Raw genomic sequence first — 14,098 nt, forward strand, 5'->3', positions numbered from 1 at the left:
TTGCGATTGCGTTTGCCACTCGCCACTCGCTGCAACTGCCTGTTGTTGTCTTGATGTCCACCGAACCGAATGTGTTCTGTTCTGAATGCGGGTTTTCTTATCGTCGCGAGCAGCTTTACCAGCCAACTCGATCACTTCGGCGGCCGAAACTATATAACGCCGGCTAAGTGGACTGGTGCACTGGTTCTAACGCGCTCAGCCTAGCTACCCTTGCGGGGAACTCCAGACCAACACGGTTCGAGCGGGATTTTGCCTTTTCCTTCACTTTTCCTCCTTTGCCATGTCCAGACATGGCTGCTTGGGTTGGTTTGCTGATGTGTTGTGATGCGAACCGATGTGGTGTACGGTTTGAATGAGAATGATTGTTACGGCAGCGGAGCGGGGATTTTTAAGCTGACTGGCTGGCTCGAGAATTACGCATGTGTGAGACTGCGACCAATGTTTCGTTCTTTTTTTCTTTTTTCTTTCCAATCGTGCTTCATTCTATTTCGTTGCTGCTCTGGTTGCCCGTTTTGGGCGGTACGATTTGAGGAGCACAAAATGGACCAATCAAAAATGGGCACATAGTGCATTTGGACAATGCTTGATATTTCACAATTATTTAATTATTTATCTCAAGAAAAATGAAATGTTATTCGTTATGATAGATGCGTAGATATATTTCCTATCAATTGATGCAAAAAACCTTTGCGATCTATTGAGAAATGCTCGAGTTATAAGCGTTCCAAATCTTGCATTTTTTCCTACTTGTTCAGTGCCTAGATTTCCATTTCACCCTCTATATCTTCCGGTTAGACGTAGTCCTACGTCAAAAACGTCTAGGCAAAAGTAGTTAACATCGAACGAAAATTATCACCGTACTGTTTTGTGGAAACGCAGCAGTTGATGACAACGTTGATGCTATACCCGTACAAATCAAGGATACCAAAAAAGATCTGAGAGAGATTGTCCGAAGGCTGAGCCGCAGCAAGAACGGGATCGGGTTGGATGTCCCGGGTTATTCCTATTTATCAAGGATGTAACAAACCTTTGGTTTTTTCAGTCGAAAATATCTTTCTCATTACTCTCTTTCAAATTGGCATAAGTCACATGTCTCTTTTGAAACGATGCTGCTATGCACGAAAAAACATAATCCTGGTTTGTCTTCCACAAAATTCCACTCAAATAATTTAGCTGCTGGACGTCAGCTTTTTTAGACCACTCAAAAGAATGACGATCTTACAATCGACATTGATCAACGGTTTCCGGAGATGTGGATTGTATCCGTTAGATCCTAAAGCTGTTAATTATCCGATAAAGCATCTTCATCACAAACTGTGTTGCCAATAAATAAACAACATATTACTACTATAAGGGGGGCATCGCTGATTAATGGTCAGTTGCACCTCAATAGGAAGTATCCCGTGTCGGCCGCATATACAGAGCACTGAAGACTGCAACATCCCAAAGGTGCCAAATATTTTCCATCATGGTTTGAATACAGCAACGCTCTAAACCGTATGTTTATCAGTAGTGGAACAAATACCAAGAAAGTAGCACATTTAAGAACATTATACAGTGACTCAAACCCGTAATCGTACTTCTCCATGCAGATCTCATTTTCCTTCTTTTGAAAGACGAAAACAAGCTTTCGGAACATTCTAGATAAAGTTATAGTGTCATATGAGAGTTAAAAGGTTTGCTATCTGTTTTCGGAATAATGGTTTTCATTTCTCTACAAATGGCGAATGTATGAAAATTGACTCAAACTCATATTTATTCGTACGCTGGTTGAAATCTCTACTCGATTTCGAAGGCGTTGGTCAATTTTCGAATTCCATAAATAGTATGGTATCTCTTGTTCATCGCAACTATCTATACCTGTATTTGGCCTTATCTACGAATTTTTTTGGTGTATTCGGAAGGAATATTTATCAATTTTTTCATCAAGTAGTTTTCTAAATCGTTATTTTTAGAAATTTAATGGTTTCCAAATTTCCTACACAGATAACTTCCTCAGTTTTTTAACTTGGATTGATGTCGGAAAATTGTGGAGGAATATCAATAACTTTTGAGCAATTGTAATGTAACCATGTACGAGCTTTATATGTCTTGAGTTCTGGGTCATTGTCTTGGCAAAAGTTGAATCCTCGATTCCATCACATTTTGTTGACACTTTGCTTCATATTTTCCTTCAAGATGTTCCATTAAACATTCTGATCCATTACACCATCGATGAAAACCAAATTGAACAAACAAAAAGTTTGTAATGCGCCTAGGAAGGGCAACTTGAATGCCCGAGCACAGAGATACAAACAGTATCTCAGCAAAAAAAAAATCATTAACTCCAATTTGATTATTCCAAACAGCATGTAACACATCAATGTCACACTAATAAGATGTTATTTCTGTAGAGGTGGAGGCGATTTGGCGTAGTGGTAACATCCACACCTCTCGCGCAGAGATCACGAGTTCAATTCTCACTTCCGACATTTTTCCAAAAATGGAAGTAAAAGTGATGAACCAGCCGAAATGTGTTGAAAGTCACTATAATAGAGAAAAAAAAGAGAATATTCTGTAGATGGGTCTTAATTTGATATTTTTGACTCCGATGGTTATCGTTTCGTATGGAGGAAGCCAACGATGAATTAAACGTAAAAAAAATAAAGCATCGTTTAAACCAAGACGGGTCTATGGTACTAGGTGAGGCCGTTTCGTCACTAAGTTGGTTAGGGGAGCGGTATATGAAAACAGTACGGAAGAAAGCAGAAGGGGAATTATTTCCTTGAAGCGTGAAAGAGACAGACTGATCAGGAGCGAGCTTCGGCACTAGCGTATTGTGTTTTGTTTACAAACAAAACACAGTAGATTTCCAAGATGGCTGAAGAGTGGTTTTAGCAAGTTGGCCCACCTTAGGATATACTTCTACGCGCCTTGGTTTAAACATTATGGTGGTGGAGGGATAGTATGAAGGTGCATGTATGGGCAATTTGGTTTTCATTGATGGTGTATTGGATCAGAATTTTTACTTGAGCATCCTGAAGGAAATATGAAGAAAAGTGTCAACAAAATGGGATGGAATGGAGGATGCAAATTTTGCCAAGCCAATGACCCAGAGCTCAAGACATATAAAGTTCGCACATGGTTACATTACAATTACTCAAAAGTTATTCATATTCTTCCACAATCTTCCGACATCAATTCCAGGAAAAAAAAACTGAGGAAGTTATCGGTGTTGGAAATTTAGAAACCAAGAAATTTCTAAAAATAACGATTTAAAAAACCACTTGATGAAAAAATTGATAAATATTCCTTCCGAATACACCAAAAAACTCGTAGATAAGGCCAAAGGCAGCTAAAGATAGTTGCAATGAACAAGGGATGCCATACTAATGATGGAATTCGGAAATTGTCCACCGCCTTCGAAATCGAGTGGAGATTTCAACCAGCGTACGAATATGAGTTTGAGTCAATTTTCATACGTTAGCACATACCGTTCTGAATCATATTTCGGACATTGTTTGAGTCACTGTATACGCGCAAGCTGTAATTTTTAGAGTACAGAAACGTTCAATATTGCCTTAGCTGAGCTGATATAGGTACTTCACGGTACTTCAAATATCTCCTAGGTGAAACCCTATTAATTTACCTGTGATAACTTATATTGCAACACTGATAGTTTTCACTTTCAATTAATGTTTTGATTTGATTTTTGTTTGGAACTTGTAAATGGTACACGTATTATATATTCACAAAATGTTTAAATTATTTAGTTAAACTGGAATAACATGATGCCAAACGCAACAGATGATATTCAAAAACAAAAACAAACATACGTCATCAGCGGTAATCCCGACTAAAAAGTGCCACGGTGAAATATTTAAACTTCATTGAGAGGATATAAAATTTGATGTAATTTTAAATTTCTCTTTCACAGCTTATCAACTACGACATTAATACTCCAAAATATAAACAGACCGGATTTTGCAGTAATCTATTCTATGAATAACGTTTTAAGACGCACATCAGTCCAGATAACAAATTATAAATATTCAATCGGCTAACATAGCTAACGTCGAAACAGCAGGCAACACTGATTCACCTGCTCGAGCGACGTTGATAGCGGCATTTCAGACTGCGCGCATATTTCATATGCCGCACATCAAAGAATCCCACCGCCGTGATGCGAATGAAGGGAGATGAGGGAATGATCATTTCCATGTGTTATTAAATTTGCACCGCACTCATACACATTGGGAAGCCGCCGTCGGAGTGCATTCGCGGAGAAAAAGGCTTTTGCCTCGGTAAATCTGAGTGGAAAAGTGTACAAGTGATATCAAACGACCAGCGTCGTCATGTCAGGAACTATTTTGGAGAATCTGAGCGGCAGGAAACTTTGTATCCTAGTTTCTGTCTTGCTGTTTTTGCAGTTCCTTTGCTTTCTGCTAGGTGGTCTCATAGGTATGTAAATAATGCTTCTCCGAGTAGGTTTCTTTGCGGTGCAAAGGTAGTTCAACTGGTTCGAATCCGGAAAATGTGTGCAATGGAAAATGGCGTCTCGGCGCTTGTCCTTTGTTTATCTTATGATTATGTAGTGTTGCTTTCCAAGTATGGGTGTGTCCTATTTGTATTAACACAGAAACGTCTCCTTTTTCTTACATATCACTGACAACTGTTCCAGCTCCTGTTCCATCCAGCGTCCAGACGATTCTAGGTACAATCTGCAAGGATGTGCCAGGATCACACAATGACACAAAATTATGGCTCTACTCACGTGGTGAAGATCACTGTCAAAGTTTGGACCATCTGGACATCGAGAACCACGATTTGAAAATGGCCAATCAAATTGTGTTCGTCTTCCAAATGCCTCTTCCACGGGAAGGACGACAGCTGGACTACTCTCGCTGGCAGCAGAATCTCATTGGTGTTATACAGACGGATATTGCCTATGATAAAAACATTTTACTGAAGCCGCACACCAAAATGACGATCGATGCTCGTTTAGCATACCGAAACAAGGGCGATGCCGATCAAGATTGGAAATATCTGGCCTCCTCTCTGGAAAAGCGTGATCTGGACTGCTCGGCTGACAACGCAACGGACGAATATTTATACAATTGCAACTCTATTCCACTGTTCGAACTGGGTTCTTTACATCACGATTACTATCTGTTGAACATCCGGCTGCCGGTGGACAGCGATTTGAAAATGAATTTAGACATTGGTCACATACATGATCTGCATTTGTCTGTTATCTATCAGAACGGGGGATTCACGAAAGTTTGGGTATCCCTCAAAACTGTCTTCCTTCCATTCATTATTATGATAATGGCTTGGTTCTGGCAACGAGTGCATTTGCTACAGCGCAAACCGGCTCTTCTGGAGCGTATGCTTCTGGCACTTGGATGCGCATTAACATTCCTCAATCTTCCACTGGAATATCTTACGCTGGTTTTTGATATGCCCTTCATGCTGCTTCTGAGTGATATTCGGCAGGGAATGTTTTATGCGTGTTTACTTTCATTCTGGCTCGTTTTTGCTGGAGAACATATGCTGATTCAGGAAACCGGTGAAAAATCCACCCTCAAATCGTACTGGAAACATTTAAGCGCCGTGGCTGTCGGATGTGTTTCCCTTTTCCTGTTCGATATGTGCGAACGTGGAGTACAACTGCGTAACCCATTCTATACGATTTGGGTGTCACGCATCGGATCACACATTGCTGTAAACGGAACAATAATTACTTCTCGTTTATGTTGAGTTTATGCTAATTATTAATTTTTTTCAGCTTGGCTTCATAATTCTTGCGGGCTGCTCAGCGGGACTGTATTTCCTCTTCCTCTGCTACATGGTTTGGAAAGTGTTTTGCAACATCAACTTGAAACGAACATCACTCCCGTCAATGTCTTCGGCTCGTCGTCTACATTACGAAGGGATAATTTATCGTTTTCAGTTTCTAATGCTGGCTACTCTCCTCTGCGCTGCCCTCACTGTAATAGGGTTCATCATCGGGCAAGTTTCAGAAGGTCGGTGGAAGTGGGATGAAAATATTGACCTAGAATATACGTCCGCTTTCTTTACCGGTGTGTACGGAATGTGGAACATCTACATATTCGCACTTATCGTATTGTACGCACCGAGTCATAAGAAATGGCCCACCAATGAGACCACCGGTAAGTCGCTATCATAGTTCATCGTTTCGTATCCAAATTCAAATGTCCGTGTTTCATTTCAGAGCACATCATCAGCGAAGAAATTGAATTCAGCAATCTGCCTTCCGATTCTAATCCAAGTGAAATTTCCTCGTTGACGCAATTCGCCCGTAAGGCGGCTTTCGATTAAGGAAATGTCCAATCTATCAAAATCAGCATCAATTTTTGTGAGTAAATATAACATGAACAACATGCGAAGTTTTGCGTAAGATATAGTGCGTAGTACAGTGCAAATTGTTACTACGTAAACAGTTCAGTATTATTCAGTGTCATTCAATATCTCATTACTCGCGTTTACCACATTTTAGACTGTAGCGGACTGTCTTTATATTACTAGCAAATAGAAACAATAACATCTTGAATCAATGCAATAAAAGCGATATTTATGCTCTCTAAATTAGTGCCTATTACTTAGTTTGAATTGATTTGAGTTTTGGAAGGTCGAACGAGCTAGAGATTCACAATTAGTAGGCAAGACTAATACAGGGAAACTTCGATATAACGTACATTTTATTTACAAAATTGTACGTTGTATCGAAGCATAAGAAAAGAACTCAGTAACATAGTTTATATTACTTTTTTGTGTTGCTGTTTGGGCAAGATAAGTAAAAAATAATGAAAAATCTCATCTCTCATGATCATACTGTTGATTAAAACTTGAATCTGGAATCATGAAACCAATTGTCTCGGGATTGGTTAAAGGTACAAAAAATATAGTAGGTTGTTTCCAACAGACGACCGCATTGTTGACGTAGAACTACGCTGTAATTCAATTGAAGTCGCTTGATTATAACTTCGGATATTCTTTTATAATGCTACGAAATTTTAGAAACAACTGTTTTCCTACTGTGTTTAGTAGGATGGTTTGGTCGCCCTGATTTTTTTTTATTGTGCAGTCAGTTGACGATAATTGATGTTTCATTCTTGTGCTCGCAGAACAATAAACTAGCTGATCATATCAATGCATTGAAAATATTTTACCTCGAACGCTATTCCGGTGGCCTTTTTCGCAATTGACATACACTCGACTACATTCGATTATATACTTGTTGCACCAGCACCATTATTCCACATCTCATAACTATATCAATATATCTTTGGCACCGCATGGAAACAACAACAATGGCAATACTTGCAAGTATCAAATATCATGATCTATGTTATTTAGTATTGCCACAGTGGAAAAGAAACGCTTCTGTTAATATTACTGGCCTCGAATAAAGATGAACTACTTTCTCATGCTCGAGATAAGCGCAGCTGTCATCCTTAGTGGAGAAAGTTTTGCTACTCGCAAGCGCAACCAAATCGCATTCAAAATTCCAGAACGATATTTACTTTCTTGGCGACTAAATAAACGAAATAACCTTTTTCAGTAAATCTCAATAAACTCAAAAAGAGTAGCATTGCCTTATTATGATCCAGATTAGAGCAAATGCAATCCTAGTTGAAGGCAGTTTTGCAACTGACACGCGAACCCAAATCTATATATATAAATCTAAACTAAAATCGTTATTAAAAATAGGTGATGGCACTGAAAATTGAAGGTTACATGCATTTTTATAACTAATTTAGGAAGAAAAAATACAAAAAATATTTTTAGAAAAATCCTTTTTTTCTGCATAGGGCCACACTATTCATAATTAAACATACGGTAATCGGTATCCTAGCGGTATCATATATAGTTTACGACCTATTCTCATCCCTACCAAGTTTTTTGAGCATAATTTCATAAAAATCGGTCGAGCCGTTTCGAAGGAGTTCGACCACGAACATCGTGACACGAGATTTATATATATATATATATATATATATATATATATATATATATATATATATATATATATATATATATATATATATATATATATATATATATATATTAGATAGATATATATATATATATATATATATATATATATATATATATATATATATATATATATATATATATATATATATATATATATATATATATATATATATATATATTAGATACATATATATATATATATATATATATATATATATATATATATATATATATATATATATATATATATAAATCTCGTGTCACGATGTTCGTGGTCGAACTCCTTCGAAACGGCTCGACCGATTTTTATGAAATTATGCTCAAAAAACTTGGTAGGGATGAGAATAGGTCGTAAACTATATATGATACCGCTAGGATACCGATTACCGTATGTTTAATTATGAATAGGGTGGCCCTATGCAGAAAAAAAGGATTTTTCTGAAAATATTTTTTGTATTTTTTCTTCCTAAATTAGTTATAAAAATGCATGTAACCTTCAATTTTCAGTGCCATCACCTATTTTTAATAACGATTTTAGTATTTTGGTATAAACTATGTCCAAATAATTGACCCGTAGTTTTCCAAACAGAACAAATATATATTTACGTTGTTCAATGACAGATGGCTACGTCCGCTTCATCGAACTATCATCCACACATGCTCCAATAACATAAGTTCGACTAAAACCAGGTGCATCGTCCGCGAACTGGAAGCCTTTTTGAATGAGCACAATCAATTATTTAAATTCTACATGTATGATAATTCTCGGATTCCAAGGTGACAACCAATCATCAAATCTGATAAAACAACTGGAGAACATGTGTGTAGATGTGCATGTTGTTGAATACTTTGCTGAAATCCTGGTAGAAGACTGCACAGCGACTCGAGTAATCGTGATTCGAAGAAGAAACAATAATCTGGAGTTCGTCGTTGGCGTATATAAACGGGCTGTGCAAATATAGCAACCTTGAAACGCAATTTGATATAGATATCATTGTTTCGTGTTTCGTGTTCCGTGCGAAAGAAAGGAAGAGAAATTCCGGGTAAAATAAACACGCTTTTAAAACAACAATTATAATGAAAATATAACCTACCGAAAAAACGAAAATATGCTCTAATATGAGTTTTATATAACAGAATAACACATGCTCTGCAAATGAGGAAAAAACTTGAACGAGAATTGTCTCTGATAATGATTTCATATTATGAATAAAGTTTTTGCAGAAATGCAAGGAGATTTATAGAAAAATAGTTAAGTTAGCGTCAGGACTATGTCTCTATAGTATGTAAACAACATCGAGTAATAATTTCCATTCAATTTTTAACAATTTAAAATTATTTTCGAGTCTGCTAATGATTGAATATGAGTGACTGTACGATACTGTTACCACAAACATGATTCAGTGTCCGATGTTGATCTAAAACTTTAATCGCATTGATGAAAAATGTACAAAACGTTTTCCCAAAGATTTCACCAAGAAAACGAACACAAGTGATTTGTGGACTTCCATACAAATGAAACACAAATTTCTGCATTACTCGAGAATTAATCAAGCAAATGAAACCAAATTAGGCATATTGAGGTTTTAGGGTGCAATGAATGTTTCTATGGTAGTTAGACTCTCCACCCCCCTCCCTAAGGGGCAAGTAAATGGAGCCAAATTTGTCATGCGTATGTTTTAGTTGCGATGTTGGTTGCAATGCCAGAGACATCAGCGAGTAAGTAATTTGGTCCACAGCTGAATCCGAAACGAAGACATGTGATGACGCAAAACTAGGAAGAACAAGTGATGTGCAATGCTCCGATTACAGAACGAGACTGAAAATTATCCTTCCTCCCTCCCCTGTTAATTTAAAGAGACTTTAAACTTCTTCAGTTCATTCGTCTTCAGCCTTCAAAAATGCGAGAACTTCTGTTGAATTACTCCTCATTCACGCCTTGAGAAAGGCATTCGATCCCTCAGCGAGGCTTGTCCAGCAAACAATGTTCACGAGTCGAGTGTCCCACGAAGAATGGAAAGCTAGCCTCAGCGAGATCCGATTTTTATACCCTAGAATAGATAAGTTGCTCGTTATTGACGTCACGGGTAGGAAATCTCACAAAATTAGCAGAACAAATTTATGGGACAATGAAAATACTAGTTTTCGTCAATTTAAACCATTTACACACCAGGAGATTGTAATGCATAGCACATCGAACAAATCTAAGGGCATTTCCAATTCGTTTGGTATGTAAGTCGCCAAAAACCGTTCGCGGCAAAAATGGTTATTAACGTTAACTTTATTTCATAAAAACGTGACATGTTTTCTGATTTGGCACCCTTAATAAAAGACGTAGTTCTACGTCAAAAGTTTTCATATCGAAATATACATAATTTATTGTTCTATCAGAAAAAATACTTCAAAAGATATTCCATTACATTTTTTATGAGTTTTCTACTTCTTCTTTTTTGGCTTTAAAAGGGTTTAAACTGATGAATTTTCGTACTTTTCTTCGGATACTTCATGTCTGTAGCAACCCGAGTCACTTTCGCATAAAATTTCGCAATTCCGATTCACAATTGCCTAATGTTTTTCGATTTGATTATTTTATAGTTTTTCGAATTGACGACAATTGGGAGGATTGAGGTCCCATTGTTACGGGTGATCACTGAGTGTTTGCGTTAATGATCTCAATACCTTCAACCTCAGCTTCCGATCGTATGTTCCACTAAGATCCGTCCACTGATCCATTAGAACAACACTTGCACATTCACGAAAGCGTTTTAGTACATCATATACTGTCGATTTAGTCACCTACAGCGATTTGGTGATTTGAGTACCCGACAAAACGGATCAACGTGTAATTTTCATCGTCGAAAGACACAGGGTTTCCTAATCATTTGCTGTCAAGATGTTTGAGATACGCCTACTACGGTCACTGGTATAAAATGAACTGGGATTCCAGAATTAAACCTTAAAGATAAATTGATAAAATGACCGCTTGTACCTTTATTCTCCAGCACAATCGTTCAAGCCATATTGCAGAGCATGTAATGTAAAAATACAAATTTCATATGGAAGTCCTGATTATGGGCTATGGTTTCAGATATGAGACTATAATCAGCTTTTTTAGAATGCACCTGTGCATTGTGTATAGATTGTTTTTATGGGGTCTCCAATGCTCTAATTAAAATTCGGGACCCTCTGCTTAGACCACCAAGTGAGCTTTGTTGAACCTGTGAAATTGACATGAAACTCTCAGTACCTATACCGAAAATATTTTTTACGCATTGAAAATGTATACGTTATATCGAGTGACGTTATTTCGATGATGATGATGATGTTGAATTTAAGAGGCTTTAAACTTTTAAGTTCATTCGCCTCTAATTATGTCCAGGGTACGTTATTTTTTTATATCAGGGTCATTGAAAATTCACTGTCCCGGGGCTTTTTCTGATTTTACTCCCTAATGGCTTCTCGCATAAACGTTCACAGTTACGCTAGATCCAAGTATTAGGTTGGAGAAAAAGAAATCCATCATTTTTGTGTGAAATTCAAAAGTTTATCTGTCAAAAGATGTCGGACAAACAGAGTACGACATCTTGTACAACATTTTTTAGACCAAGCGCAAAATATTTGCAAACCAAAGGACCATCTCTGAGTAACGTTGTAATCAGACTCAATGTACTGGTAATTTTTAATAAAAATTTATTAACTTTATTAAAATCTAACGACCAAAAATTTTCTATTGATCCTCATAAGGTAAGCAAAAAAAATTTGTGCTCCCGTGGCCGAGTGGTTAGCGTCAAACCTAGCATGCCGGGGGTTCGGGTTCGATTCCCGTTCTGGTCGGGGAAATTTTTCTTCAAAGAAATTTCCTCTGACTTGCACTGTGGTCACGCGTATTCTAGAGCTTGCCACTCAGAATGCATTCAAGGCATGTTATTTGGCATAGAAATCTCAACTAAGTTAAGTACTAATGAAAATGACGCAAGTAATATTACGTTGAGACGGCGGAGTTCCTCTAGGAACGTTAGTGCCATATAAGAAGAAGAAGAAGGTAAGCAAAACAGGTGGAAAACCTTCCGGACCCGGGCCAACGATGAAGGAGGGAATGTTGGTTGGCAGGTTATTGCCTTATAGAGACTTTAAACTTTTTTCAGTTCACTTATTTCTAACGGGCGTTCAATAAAAAATGAGAACGATTTCAATACATTTCTGTAAAGAGCGTAAATTTTATTCTTACCGAGAGAATTGCTCTCTGGGCTCCCTAGAAACGGGTTGCTCGTTTTTTTCTCGCTCGGGTGCCATCAGCTCGATCAAAGATGGCGTTGAAACAACAAGCACTCCGGGAACACGTTGTACGGGTCTGCCGATGAGCACAGTTTACCGATTTACCTGGCATCCCGGAACGTCGAGCGAAAGACCGGTATTAACCGTCCGGCGAAGATCACGACGAAAAAGGAAAAAACAAATCTCTTTAAAAGCTATTCAACAACAAGGACGGTATGAGTTTGCGTGACGCCGGCAGAAAATTTCGCTGCTCCCATTCCTACATCCACAGAACCCTAAAGCAGGAGAGCATCGTTTGTCGGAAGAAGATTAGGTCCCCAGAGTACACGAACGAGCATATAGCGACCGTGAAATCTCAGTGCCGGTGGATGACGAAAAATTATCGCGGGACGTCGTTCGTGCTGGACGACGAGAGTTATTTTCCGCTGTCAAAGTCTCACATTCCCGGCAATGACCGGTACTATACAGTGCCAAGGCGTCCATGCCACGGATGAAGTACAAAAACAAGCATAAGTTTGAGAAAAAAGTTACGCTGTAAATTGCAATCTCCGACAAAGGGATTTCAAAGCCCTGGTTTAACAAGCCGAGCGGACCTACCATCAACCAGACGGTGTATCGGGAGGAGTGCCTGAAGAAGATTCCGGTTCCGTTCTTAGAGGAGCATCTGATAGGAAATAAGTCTTCTAGCCGGGCAAGGCGTCTTCTTATTACGCCAAGAAGACGTTAGCGTACCTCGAGGAAAAACAGATACCGTACGTACCCAAGGAACGGAACCCGACCAACTTGCTTCTTTAGGCTTCCTCAGTGCCCTGGTTTATAAGAATAATTGGCAGGCCAAGAACACCAAGCAGCTGACCACTGACCATCAATTCATGCCAAGTCCTGATCTAGCTGGACCAGCCACCTCGCATGCTGAACTCCTCATTTCCTTGTCCCCACTGGATTCGATACGAACATCATGTAACCATGTGTCGTTCGCGCTTGACATTCGAATCGTCCATGCTTCGTGCCCGTAGAGAACTAGGCGATTCCCTGCCGGGACTATTTTACGGTACGGGTTCTGACCAGTTATCGACATTCGCGTTTCAACTGATCCGGCATGTTAAACGTTAAATAAAATCGAAGGGAATTTCAATTAATTTTGACGTAGGACTACGTCTTTCATTTCTATACCGGGGTGTAAAATCAAAGTTTCGAAAACGAAAGCGTTACGCCGGAGACCGAGATTTTGAGTGTTAATAGCTCCTAAACAACTGAACGAAATGGTATGATAAACACTTCATTCGAAAGATAAAAGGTCTACGCGTTCTATACTTGTTACTTTCTGATCCAAAAACTTGTTTCAATAGTCTTAAATTTGCTTTCAAAACAGGCTATTGAAATCACCAATCGGTATATAAGCGAGCGCCGCTCGGAAATCCACTCAGTTCTAATTGAACAGCGATTGGAGCATGTTGTCGATGTTGTGGTGAAGCTCTTCATTTATCATGAAAGCGCGGATGAACGGTGTCACCAAGAGCCTGTTTGTGCACCTTAGGCCAGAAGGGAATCCATCAGGAGGAGAGTGATGCCACAAACGGTTCCCCGGGAAGATCTCGAAGTAGCCGCTACACACACACATACACGCGCGGAATTCTTTCCGTTTGGATGCCATTCAGCATCGAGAAAGATCCGGAAAATAATCTGCCAGTTCCTCTGGGAAATTTAAAAATACATTCATGTGAAAGAGTTTATTTGAATGTTTTCTATCCATGTAACACTGTGACCAAATATGTTTCAATCAAGTGCTATTAACAGGTGGTGATCGAGTTGGCATTAACCA

At 38.6% G+C, this 14,098-nt stretch overlaps 2 protein-coding genes across 9 annotated transcripts in view; one reads left to right on the plus strand and one right to left on the minus strand.

The window, feature by feature from the left end:
* Positions 1-3,804, minus strand: part of LOC129776295 (MKRN2 opposite strand protein) — a 41,374-nt gene extending 37,570 nt beyond the window's left edge. For 6 of the 8 annotated variants that reach the window (XM_055781846.1, XM_055781850.1, XM_055781845.1 and 3 more), the window contains exon 1: positions 3,629-3,803. The gene's annotated coding sequence lies outside the window, so the exon portion shown is untranslated. Of the gene's footprint in view, positions 1-3,628 lie in introns of all 8 variants that reach the window. The other 2 variants (XM_055781848.1, XM_055781849.1) reach the window with 1 other exon arrangement.
* Positions 3,805-4,094: 290 nt separating this feature from the next.
* On the plus strand, positions 4,095-6,588 carry LOC129776294 (protein wntless). The gene is made up of 4 exons (XM_055781841.1): positions 4,095-4,440; positions 4,661-5,703; positions 5,768-6,152; positions 6,215-6,588. Exons 1-4 carry the CDS (start codon positions 4,335-4,337, stop codon positions 6,319-6,321), a joined length of 1,641 nt encoding a protein of 546 aa, XP_055637816.1. The 5' UTR covers positions 4,095-4,334; the 3' UTR covers positions 6,322-6,588.
* The last annotated feature ends 7,510 nt before the right edge of the window (positions 6,589-14,098 follow it).

The sequence above is a fragment of the Toxorhynchites rutilus genome, chromosome 3 (assembly GCF_029784135.1).
Source record: "Toxorhynchites rutilus septentrionalis strain SRP chromosome 3, ASM2978413v1, whole genome shotgun sequence".
NCBI lineage: Eukaryota > Metazoa > Arthropoda > Insecta > Diptera > Culicidae > Toxorhynchites > Toxorhynchites rutilus.